General features: G+C 42.0%; 1 protein-coding gene across 11 annotated transcripts in view; it reads right to left on the bottom strand.

Moving 5' to 3' along the window:
- The window catches only part of FOXP1 (forkhead box P1), a 390,943-nt gene that overhangs the window by 55,635 nt on the left and 322,664 nt on the right, over nt 1–12,644 (bottom strand). For all 11 annotated transcript variants that reach the window (XM_042799335.1, XM_042799341.1, XM_042799336.1 and 8 more), the window contains one exon: nt 8,000–8,204. In XM_042799335.1, the coding sequence (XP_042655269.1) occupies nt 8,000–8,204 (205 nt within the window). The remainder of the gene's footprint in view (nt 1–7,999; nt 8,205–12,644) is intronic.

Genomic DNA, 12,644 nt, shown 5'->3' on the forward strand with positions numbered 1-12,644 from the left:
AATAAACAAAAACCGAAGCCAGGGAGATTGTTCTGGAATTCGCTCAGAGCTGATTTTTCTTCCCCCATGTTATAAATTGGATTCTACAATAAAACAAACAGCAGAACATAGGTTGCCGAGAGTTAAAATCTACTTTTTACACTACATTGACCACAGCACCCACAGGCACAGCGACAATGTCTTTCTATGAATGGGACAGATTGCCATATGGATGCAGACACTGAACAAGCTGTACAACTCCTGGCGACAAGTGCCTAGGGGACTGTCCTATATTAGCACCACCTGTGCTGTGGAAATTGTGCTCGGTGTATGAAATGGTATTTAAGGGCCCATCGTGATGTTATTTTTGAGTACACACAAAAAGGAAAATTACAGTTTAAAAAGAATTCGCTGGCTAGCGGATCTGTTGCTCGGTTCCCGAGATCGTTTCCCAAAGGAATAGTTACCGTCTTTATTCACGCAGCCCAAAACGACAAGCTGCAACACATATTAGCAGCTTCCCTGCCCGGGCTTATACCATCGTTTTAATTAGAAGAATACACTTTAAAATATACGTATGCCTTTCCTGATCACACGGAAGAAATTACAGCCCTCCCACCTTAAGAACACCAGCTATATGGAAAAACAGCCCGTGGCATTACACAGACGTTGCTCCAGCAGCAAGCAATGCAATATAAATTTTCCTTGGGCTCCTTCCCCTACCCCTCAATGTGTAGAAGGTAGAGCCACAAATCCCGATTACCGAATTTCAACGTGCATCTCACTACTTTGAACATATAACCCTGTCTGACTGACAAAAATAGAGCTCCAGATTATCACAAGATGTCAAGGGCGGGGGGAGGAGGGACAAGAGGTCTGAGCAGTACCTAGCTGCTCTACGAAAACAGATTTCCCCCTCTCCAAACTGCAAGAAAAAAAGGATGCCAAGAAAAAGAAAAGTAAAATAAATTGAATTAAAGAAAAACAGTTGTAAAGTGAACATTACAACCTGGGAAAAATGATGTCATTTTATTGAGAAACTCATTTTTTTCCATTAAACCATAGTGAAACGGATAAAGTTTATACAGCTTAATGGTGGAGTTTTACTTTAAATGCTACTCAATATCTTAGCAGTACGACATAACATGATATAACAGCTGTCATACTAACTGCTCGATTTTTATTGAACAGCAGAGAAAATAGTCACACAAAAATCACCTAACTTCTCCTCTACTTTTATGACATTTTCAAGGGTGTTTCTTTTCCACTCTCAGGCTGTGATTTGCATGATAAAAAAAATAACAGAGCTCTTCATTAGCTCCCTGCACAGCTCTTTAGGATAGTCTGATCTCCCGAGCAAATGCTAAGGAAGGACAAGTTGCACACAGGAGGAAATAAAAAGAAACAGGAATCCACGGTGCAGTAAAACAAAAACAGGTCCCTTTTTAAGACTACTACATAAACACCTCTAATAAAAGAAGAGGACTAATTTTCATTGGACTTTTAAGTATTTGGACAGGAATGTTTTAGTAAAAGTTTAACTGCAAAGTGCATACAATTAACAGAAAGCCATCAGCTATTTCTCTGGTATGTAAAAATAGCATTAAGCTGTATTAAATGCATGTGTAAGTATCTCAGTTGCAAGAAAAGGGAGGAGATATGCAAAGCACTCAGATATCAAACAATGATCTGTTGGCCAGATGGAGGAATAAAACAATACATATGCTAAAATTTGGAAAAGTTCTGTTAGGCGTCTGCCAAGGCTCACCCAATCTATTTTAAGTGCTTTCTGATACATTAGCTTAGTGTTTGGAGTTGTACAACTGATGATTATTACACGGGACCAGAAAGCTGCAAAGCGTTGGCGTGCAGGAGCTCCCCGACGCCGGGGCAGCTTCCCCAGGACGGCAAAGTGTCAAACACAGCACCTTTCAGCAAAGGGCCACACCAAGAAATCACAGACTGGTTAACTTTGCATCTTTTGTAGGGAAAAACAAAGAGAATAAACCAGAAATTATTTTCCGGAGTTTAGCAAAACAATTCTTTGAAAAGCATAATTTGCATAAAGAGCTCCCAGGCAGACTGAGGAGCAAGAGGTATCGTACAACTAATTTAGCAGAAGGTTTCTCAAAAACGTGAGCGCCGGGGCAGGTAAGTGCGGGCAGTGCAAAGGACGCTATACACCCGAATTTGAAAAGCAGTGACAATAAAAAGTGCCTGATAAGGCTTAAAACTGAAGATTAGCAACTCCAGCTCTGAGTCACGGCTGATATTTTTTTCCAAAGCTGATTAAAGAGAGAAGTGACTCAGATGGGGAGAGCGCACAGTGGTGATTGCTTTGGCGGGGGAGCGAGTGCCAAGGGATCAGGTAGTGGGATGCTTTGGGTTGTACCTGCACATAATAAATGCAGACGGCCGGGCCAGCTCCCGGCTGTTGCAGCATCCCCGTCACTGAACAGCTCAAGCAGCCTCGCAGCCATCACACCTGTACTAGGTGCAATCAGAAGAAATCCAGCAGCCACGTAGAGAGCAGGATGGTTTGTTGGCTCCGCAGCCGGGCGTCCGGGCTCGGCTCGAGTCTCCGGCTCCAGCCTGGCTCCGCAGCCTGGAAGCTGCATGGAGGCACCTGAGCCGCTCAGACCGCGGGGAACAACGTAAGGGCCGTGATGGGGGTTTGTGTACACGGAGCAGCTAAATACCTGCTTGGGAGGAAAGGCCCCAGGAACGGCAATTTCGTAAAGGAAAATGGATTTGAGGTAACCTCATCTAACGAAACTCTGCTGATGGGAAAGTGCTAAAATCTACCGCACGGAGGAACTGAGAGGAGCTGACACGGATGAGCAGATTTGATGCTGGCACCAGTGCAGAACGAATGCCAGGGACTACGCGGAGAGGCAGGCCAAGAGAGGATCAGGCCCTGGGAGCATATGGACTGCAGGCTGAACTGTTTCATCCTGAGCATTAATAATGGACCAAAGTCTGTAATTCTTAATTGTGCCGAATCCTAATGCCCTCATGTAAGGGCCTTGGGATTTTGATGGAGGATCAGCTGGCATGGAAGATAACAACAGTAAAACACGGTGCATTAAGCCTAACCAGCAGATCAAGGGTTTGCCACGCCGTTCCTCTCACTTCCCTTCAGAGCCTTCTCCAGACTCCTTCCTCCCGCGATGCTGCCAAGAAAAAGTCATTTAAAAATCCCCTTGTTTATCCCATCTATTTTTCCTATGAGATGGCTGCTGGCTTATGTGGAAGGACAAGACTCAGGCATGGTTGGAAAGTGTATAAAGACAACAGGGGACAAACACGGGATTGCTGGCAGATGGAGAACCGTCTCCCGGACACACAGCCTTTGCCTCCAACTCTTCACCTTACCTCTTGCCAACAGATGTCCTTCCCAAATTAACAGGTCTGGACCTTCATTAACTCACTTGTTTACGTACAGCCCCCGTCATCCTGTCGCTGCTGCAGTCAATACAGAACAGTGCCCGGGACGGGACAGCACACTGGCCACCCCCAGACCTCCCAGTTCAAGCCCAAGCTGGAGCAGCCTCCGCTCACCGCGGAACGCTGATGCAATCTGCACCGTTCTGCTTTTCCAAACCTACTCAGGTTGGGAATATTCCCAAGCACGCAGGCTTCGGGATGCCCACTGCTCATCAGGTTATGAAGTTAGCAGTCACTTAAAGTGATTGGGCATCTACCCGCTTTGTTTTGCTGTTTTTCTTAGGAAAATAATCAAGCTTCCCCCAGATAAGATGCAGTGGAATGAGATGGAAAGCGGGTACTATCCTGGACATTTCTGAGCGCAGCAGATGCACTTAACTGGCTCCTATTATTTATTTATTTACTGGTGGAGAGAAAACGCTTGTTACCGAAGAAACCCAAATGCTGATAAGATGATGAGAGGTTTGCATGCTGGTTGATGGTCTCACTTTCGCTTATCCTAAGTGAATACAAGTATCTATAACTAAATATTTCCCTTAGGGTACTGATGACTGAGGTATGTTTATTGCATTGACTGAATTTATATATATAATCAGCACAATAAACATTATTAAATTGTCTGAGTAAAATCAAAGCATGAAACACACAGTCAGTGCTGAATTCTAATGATGCTGAATGCCCATGATTGCATGGGGAAAGGATCTTAACAAGCCTTGATTTGAGCTTTGGCATCCGCCTCACAAATCACACGAAATGTTCTCTCTTTAATAGTGCTGAATATTGATAAATGTCTCTGCACGGCACAACAGGGAAGTTGGTCTCTATTGGCAATCTTTACCAAAGTGTGTTTTTTCCTTCTCTACACTCAAGGGTTTACCCTGAATGATTTAATTATAATTTTCCTTGTGTAAGACAAATTAAAGAGGAGAGTAGGAGTGTCATGCCAAAGCAGATTATTTATCTCCTTAACAGATTGCTGTGCACCAAACCCCAGAGCTGCTGCTGCTGCTACTTACAGAAACTGGGCGAAATGTGGGACAAAAGCATAGATGTAATATACATTTAAAGTCCAAATGAATGAAAGCATTAACCCATTATTTATAGCTGGAATTGTTTCATTCCTGTGGAAGCCATACACACAGAGCACGCAGAAACCAAGCGCAGCCCCACGATGCTCCCTAGTCCCTGCCCAGGAGCGGAGGATGCTTCCTGCTTTTGAACGTATTTTTGCTTTTCAGACATCCCGGGGTGGCTCTGGCCACCCGCCTGCCGTTTGCTTTTTTGCCATAAAGGAGGACTTTTGTCCTCACTCAGCTCCGAGCGTGGCCGGTGGCACCGGTGGCACCAGAGCTGCGTCCCCGCAGCCTGCGCAGGACTAAAGCTTTGCTGTACGCAGCCGTGAGGCTGGGCTCGCGGCACGGAGACGCGTGGGCATGCCGAGCAGCCAGTGACTGTTTCTCCTGCTATTTTAAACCCCTTGTTTATAACCGTGTTTTTACCCAAGACGTACAGCTGAGCTGCTGCTCGCCCAGTGACTTTCACGCAGGTGCCGCTGCGGTCAGCCGAGTGCCTCCTGTCTCGCAGGTCTTCGAGCAGCCCCGCAGCCTCACCTGTGGGATCAGGAACCCCGTAAAACACAGCCTGAACTATCCCAGCGACATGTGCCAGAGATGACAGTGATGATAGTAACTCCCACATAACCAACTTGCCTCCTGCAGCCCACTCCTTCTCAAAAGCCCAAGAGGAAGGGGGGGAAAAAACAGCTTTACAGCACACCCTAAAAGTTAATGTTACCTGTATATGATTATTTATTGCCGCTGGGCAGTCGTTATGATGTGGCTGTGCTTAACTGTTAGGACACTTACAGCTTTTACTATGTGCTTTTTATTGTTGTTTAAATCTAAATAAAGAGCTCTTGGTTGTATCAGACCAAAGCTAACAGCCAGTTGCACTGGAGGTGCAGGAACGAGAAGGGGGAAGCCACAATCCCCAAACCTGCCCCGGCCAGCCCAAGCTGCGGGGTTGTGCGATGGGAGATGGAAGGGCTGATACCCCTCTCGCGAGCCCTTCCGACAGCCCCATCTGACCCGAGCTTCAGCTCAGCACCACTTCCACAAGTCCCTTCGTATTTGCAAGCTGTTGGTGTGCTAAACCAGCTGGGTACAAGAACATACACGGGTTTCACTAAGTCTAGTAAACTCATGCTCCCACCAGACCCGCGATTTTTTCTAGTCTTAACCTTTGCAACCAAAAAAATTACCAAAACCTTGCTCGTGCCTGTGCTCTCTCTTTTCTAAGTACGCTAAAATTTCACCTTCTGTGAGCTTTCAAATATGCATTTGACAGCAAAGCACAGCTACTCTTTCCTCACTGCTCACTCAGTACCCCGCCTGTAGATAAATACCCTTTCAGAAAGGAAACCAGTGCAACACATCTCAACAAGAGGAGTTTCTGTGTCATATGAAATCCAGGCAGGCACCACTGTGCCTGATGAGACTGCAACAAAACCCTTAAGTGCATCAGTAGGCATTCTTCTGCGTGTAGTCTCTTGCTCTACTTATGGATAAAGATGTAATTCAATCACTGCAGCAAATGGATGGCATAAACCCTCCATGTACCAAACAGAGGCAAGATAAAGCGAAATCTGTAGCTCTCTTATTTGTATTCCTAAATATACCTATTTTTGTATTTTGATAGCATAGAGAACTCAGTAGATACGTAAGAAAAGTATAATGACAAGCTTTAACAATACAGCTATCAATTCAGCCACTGAGGATTTAAAATCTTCTAAACTAAGACAATCTGAAACAATACCATGGCACGTTTAGGCTTTCCTAATTAATTTATTTGGAACTTTACTAATAAAAGCATATGTATTGCCTTGTTTGTAGATCCCGGTTGCCTCCAGGCCACAATTACAGGACTCAGACACATGGATTTCCAGTTCTGCTTGACAGCATACACAGAGAAAATTCTTACTTCAGAACAGATTCCTGTATTTCCACTGCGTTTCAAACAAAACAGCAATCACATACCGTTTCCTCAGTTAGATTGCCATTAGCAGACAGCACATGCCTCTATTCAGTGAAAGAAGATCCATTTCACTGCATGGGTTTTCACTTTATATACTGGGTAAGAAAAACACAGATAAAAAATTTATTGAAAAGTCATAAACCCATCTTGTTCAGCTCTATATGCAGCAAAAAGGGAATTTAGTTGTTTAATAAACATCAAATTGTTTTTAGTATCCCATGCTAGTCTTCATGAAAACCATGTCCTTGACACTTATATGCATTATAAATGTATACGCTGACGCTCCCCCCCATGTCCTTGCAATGGATATAAAATGATGCCTTACACACACAGAGCAGTTCTTTCAGCAGTGGTGCACTCTCCTTTAAAATCTATCTATTCCCAACAGCACTATTTTCTTAATATTAGAAAGATATAAGAGGTATTTATATAGCTTCCCTATCAATCTACTTTCAGACCACCAGAAATATAAACTCTATGGCTTAAAAATTCCATTATCCTCTTTCTAATGAATGAAAGGAGGACGGAAAGACAAAGCCATCAGTTTCCATAAAATCCAGCTTTCACTAGTGTCTGCTATAACATTTCGAGATGGGCAAAAGGACTCTCCTGAATGCAAAGAAGCACGGCCCTCCCTGCTGCGCCCGCGCTGCCTGCGCGCTCCCCGAGACCCTTCTCCTCCGCCGGCAGCGACACCGAGGCTGCAGCAGGCACAGGCACCCACGGCCCGAGCTCCTCTGGGACCGTCTGTCTCACCGTAAGCAAAAGTTATGTTGTTAGACACGCCTCAGTGAAATCTGGGGGTGTAAAGAAACAAACCTGCAATAAAGCATCCTTTGGAATAAGGCAGAGCCCGCGCCGAGAAGCGCGTCAACAGACAACCCCTGATTTAAGCCATTTCTTTTAACAATGCAAGCCTAGCAAGTATAAATTAACTCACACTTTTAAAAGCCAAACAACATCAGCTAGCTAATTTTATCAGCACTTAAAAAAAAAAAAAAATCCACTTTGTTTTAGAGAAACCTGGTGAACTCATGCCTATCTTGTCTTGTGAAAGCAGGTAAACACAGAGTAAAAAAAAAATATATATATATAAAAAAAGGCAAACACATTAGATGAGACGGGGCACTGAAATTCAGCAGAAAAACAGGTGGTAAAACAGCTTGTACTGACCAACAGATTTTCCTCCTCATGCCCTGCCTGCAAACCCAAAGCACATCAAAAGTAACACCACCGGTGATGCAGAACTCAAAAAACCAGCTTACAGTCTTCACACGCTCCCCCAATACCCTTATCCAATGCACTTCTAATTAGCTAACTGTGCCCACATTGATCCAATTAACAAGCCATAAAGATCCGAACAAAAGGAGCACATTCTGCCCAGTGGAGCCTCCATTCAGCCACGCCAAGATCAGACAGAGCAAGGCGTGGAGGCCAAAACCGAGGCCAAGGCGGTTGGCCACCGCTCCCAACAACTTTTGCCATCGTTTCGGCACGCCGTGCGGAAACGCTCACGGGTGGCAACCCCACGGGCACCTACCTCTCCCGTTTAGGAGTGTGGACCGATAGCTGTCCGTTAGTTGAGGCGTGCGGGTTGATGATTAAGGAGGTCTTAGACGGGGCGGAGGAGGAGACGCAGGTGGTGGACAGGTCCAGGCTGCTGTGGTTGTTGCTGGCTGCCTCCTCCGCTGTGTGCGAGCTTGTCACTTCCTTCCAGAGCTGCTGCAGTTCTGTTGGAATCATGCCTGAAACAAACAAATTGGATAATTAAATCAATTAACAGCTAATTCGGCCGTCTTCAAACAGTAATTAAATCAAAGAGTCAGTAAACAAAGCCTAGTGTTAGTTTTGTGTGTGTGTGTTTTTGCGCATTTTTTTTTTTTTTTTTTTTTTAATAACTAAAAGCTAATACTCAACACTGCACGACTGCTACGTTTTCTAGTGTGGTACCTGCAATACCTGTGTAATGTAAAATCCAAGGTGTGGGGCAGGGGGATCCACACAACGTGACACCTACCCCCAAACAGCACGTTAATTATTATTTTTTGTAATTTTTAGAACAGAGGGCTCATTTCCAAAGTCCCTGTTCAGGCAGAAAAAACAGCTGAGCTTACAGCAAGGCTGACAGCAAAGGTGGCCAAGGGCTACTCTGCAATCAGCTGGAGAAATGTAATTTTATTCCCCTCATCCCCCCAATTTCTGTTTTTTTTTTTTTTTTTTTTTTTTTTTTTTTTTTTAGGGAAAGCGAATACTTTCTAACCTGTTTTTAAGATAAAGGAAGGTCTTAGAAAAAAAAAACAACTCAGTTTTATTATTATGACAACATGAACCACAACATGACTAATTTTGTGCTTAAGTTTTAAATGATGACAAATAGCTTTGTTATTAAATACAGTTTTTATTAATCACTTTTAGACATAAATTATGAATTCATATTGTCTTCCTGAAATGCTTTTCAAATTTTAACAGTCAAATTGATTATACTATGATTATTTCATTAACACACCTATCTTTCTCATTAATTTTGGTTTCTCGAACTGCTCACTTAATTGATGGATGTGTCTACTGAAAAACTGTATAACTTTCTATACAAGTAACACTATTATTACTGTCATTTCTTAGATCAATGCTAATGAGCCATTCAAAAGTAAAACGAAAACATAAGCTTCAAGAAATAATAATAATAATAATAATAATAATAAAAAAAAAAAGTATTTCCTTAATTGTGCCCAAATGGACACCACCAGGGTCAGGACAGAGCATTCAGTAAATAACGGAAGTGAAAACTTTGTGAACTCCAGTGGGCCAAAGCGAGGGCGGGAGGGGAGCCGCGCGTCAGCGTGACACGGGCTCACGCTGAGATCATACGTTTGGATAAAGCTTATGATTGTGACATGATCAAACAAGTCAAGTTTCTCTCACTGAAGACTACTTCAGTGCTCTTTCAGACAAGGCCATGGGAAAAAATTAGCAGTAGAGACGCATCACTTAAATATTCAGGGTAAAAAAAAAAAAAAAAAAAATAAAAAATAAAAGCCAGGGTCTGTGTGTTTTTTAAAGAGGTTTCTCATCACTGTGCTTCCAGATCATCATCTGGATGACTGTTCATTGTTTCACCATGTTGTAGCACTGGAGCTATCCTAAGCAAACCTGCCATTTTCTGAGTGTATAGCAGCAGCTCACACAGGCATGTATCTCACCAAACCTAAGGTATTGAAATAAAATAAAAAAAAAAAAAAGGCAGTATGCATTATATTCATTTGAAACACATAATAAAAAATGCCAAGGTCTAAATTTAATTTATTTTTGTCATTTAGAATACAATGGATAGATAATCATCTCAACGTGATCAGCCAAACATCTTTACTTTGCTAAACTGTTAAAGATTTTAATTATGCTAGCTTTGGAGAGCACTGGTCTAATGAGGCGATAGACTCCAGAGAATCTAAGTGGTTAAGAACTGTGAAATGAGTCTGATAGGATTTTTTTATATTCACCGTGGATCGTTTGCATATCAAAGAGGAGTAAATTATTGCACGACAGACCAATAACCTTCCCCGCCTTTCCAAGAGTAGCATTAACAAAAACAGTTGGTCTTCGGTAACGGTTCACTACAAAAAAATGCTGAAATCCTTAAGTATCTGCAATTAATATATATTATGAAAGAAGCTTCAATTTATACATTAAGTGATCAGATATTCTTAGGACACATCCGTTTCTCTAAAGCCACGTCATTTTCCTTTCATCAGACCCAAATGCCAATTATATTTTGATGGATTTTGTCCCAAATGAGCATTTAGTTATTAGATATATTCAATTATTACTTGTCCCCTGAAATTAAACCTCTGAGCAAATTAAACAAAGAAAAAGGTCAGTACACAAGCCTATGTCCTGTTTTGCTGTGTCGGGGCTATTATTTTCAAACACCTTGCGAAGTGACAGTGTGGGATGTATTTTTAGCTAACACGCTTGACAGGACTGTCTGCACACTAACAATTACCTGTGAGCACGGCTGACCCTTACACCACTGTTTACTCAATTGAAACAATAGTGAATAGACTTGTCTGTTGATGATAACATATTGATATGAGACCATATGAGTCGACACCTATTTTTATTTTCCAGGATAAGCAAATAGGGAAAGAATAACTGCTTTTTTTTTTTTTTTTTTTTTTTTTTTTGTCACCACCCCCTTATCTGGATTTCTGCAGGTTTTTAATTAGAGACAGGCTAGCACCCACTCTCCTCTCCCTGTCCCCCTTTCTCTTCTCCCCTTCCCCTCTCCTCCCGGTCACTTCTGGGTCTACTAATGCAAGTTCTTCCTTGAGATAAAGCAAGTGTTATAGCCATTAAAATACACATACACATAATATTTACACCTCACTGTAGATCCTCTAAAAGTCAAGAGGTTTGGTCTAACTTCCTACACAAGTGTAACTCATATTAGCACTAATGACAACTACACTGCATATTAAAAGAAAAATAAAATACACCCAGTCGTGTGGGGAAAAAATGCTGGAGATAATAAGGGTTTCAGGCTGGGTGACATTAATTTAAATCGTTAACTGTGATGTCATACACGTCCGCACACAACCCGTCGCTTAAAAATGACTACATCGCTCAATTAGTAAAAGAAAATTTTAAAAAAGCCTCTCTCTCTCCCTTCCCCGAATTTAGTTCTTTTAGAATAATTCTGGAGAGAATTCCTAACTAGCCTGTCACACTGGGCAGCTGAAAGGTATGCTCATTACTCACCCGGTAAAATGGTTAAATAAAATAATAGAACAAATGGTAAAAGCAAGTCAAATAGATCCACGAACACTTGCAATAAATTATGTAATTTACCATTTAACAGTTTCATTTTAACGGCAAGAGCTAAATTTTAAGTCAGATTCCCAGAACTGCGCTGCAATTACTCGAGATCACTACTGCCAGTGCTGCAACTTCGTGCGTACCAGTAACGGGATTTAGACCCGAAATTGCCAAATCTACAGGAGCAATCGGGCACCCAGATGTCTCAGTCCTATTATTTTCACTCACTGGTGATCTGAAGTGTGATTTGCAGTTTCATTTTGCAGATACTAAAGATCTAGCTCTCACAGCTCAGAACACCGCTGAAATGTGGTTTATTTTTAAATTGCTACTATTTACAGATGTAAAATCTAGATTATAGATGTGTCTAAATACAAAGCAGCAAAGATTACACAAATATAACATTAAAGGATGTGCTGTTTTGTGTAAGACAATAGGCGAGCAGTAAAAACTAAAATGAAACTAAAATACAGTTTCAAACAATGTATTAGTTCTAAAAGAATAAAAATATCAGTTATGAAGTACCATTCTCTCCTTAGAAACATTTATTACTATTACAGATACTTAAGAATAAAAGCAAAATGCTTTTAACCGAACTCATAGCTACATTTAGTAGAAGGATGATTTTATTTTTTTTTTTTATATGTGCATTTACACTATTTGTCTCAGTCTTGCAAACTGTTCTGAAAACAAAAGGGCATGATACATGTAATTTTTTTTTTTTTTTTTAAATAAGAAGTGTCCATTACCAATTATTTTAAACTATAGCTCTGGCTCTTCATTGCATTTTTCAGGACAACTAGTCCCCTTCATTATGAAAGAAAATGTAGGCACAGGTTTAAAAAATGTATGTTGTGGGGACAGTTGACAGATTACTGCTCACGGAACTCAATTTCCCAACCCCAGGTATCACCGGCTCAAAGACAAACAGAGTTGCTCAACCTCTTTGTGTCCTTGTACCTCCATACCCAGGTGACCATGTTCAAGCAAGCAGAAAGTTGATTTAAACCTCATAATGACATCAGTTTTAAGCCATCATCTCTCTGATAAAAAAAAAAAAAAAAAAAAAAAAAAATTGTGCTGGACTGCAACCTGCCTGAATTCTCAAGTTACTCTTTCCTCCCGCCGCCGAGCCCCTGGCTCCAGCCACCCCCAACGCTCACAGCTCATTTCCCTGCAAGAACCAGCCCTTTCTGCTGATGTTTATGTCCTCTCCGGCGTGCAAGTCGGCACCCCTTAGGTTTTAAATACGCTTCTTTGCGAGGACTAATAGTTACACTACCCTGCTAACCATATCAATCAATGCCACGACTGCTGAATTACCTACTGGTGTCTCCGATGTGTTACCGCACAGATTACACTTCATGCATCAC

This window comes from Tyto alba, unplaced genomic scaffold (genome assembly GCF_018691265.1).
Source record: "Tyto alba isolate M040663 unplaced genomic scaffold, T.alba_DEE_v4.0 Super-Scaffold_3, whole genome shotgun sequence".
Taxonomy (NCBI): domain Eukaryota; kingdom Metazoa; phylum Chordata; class Aves; order Strigiformes; family Tytonidae; genus Tyto; species Tyto alba.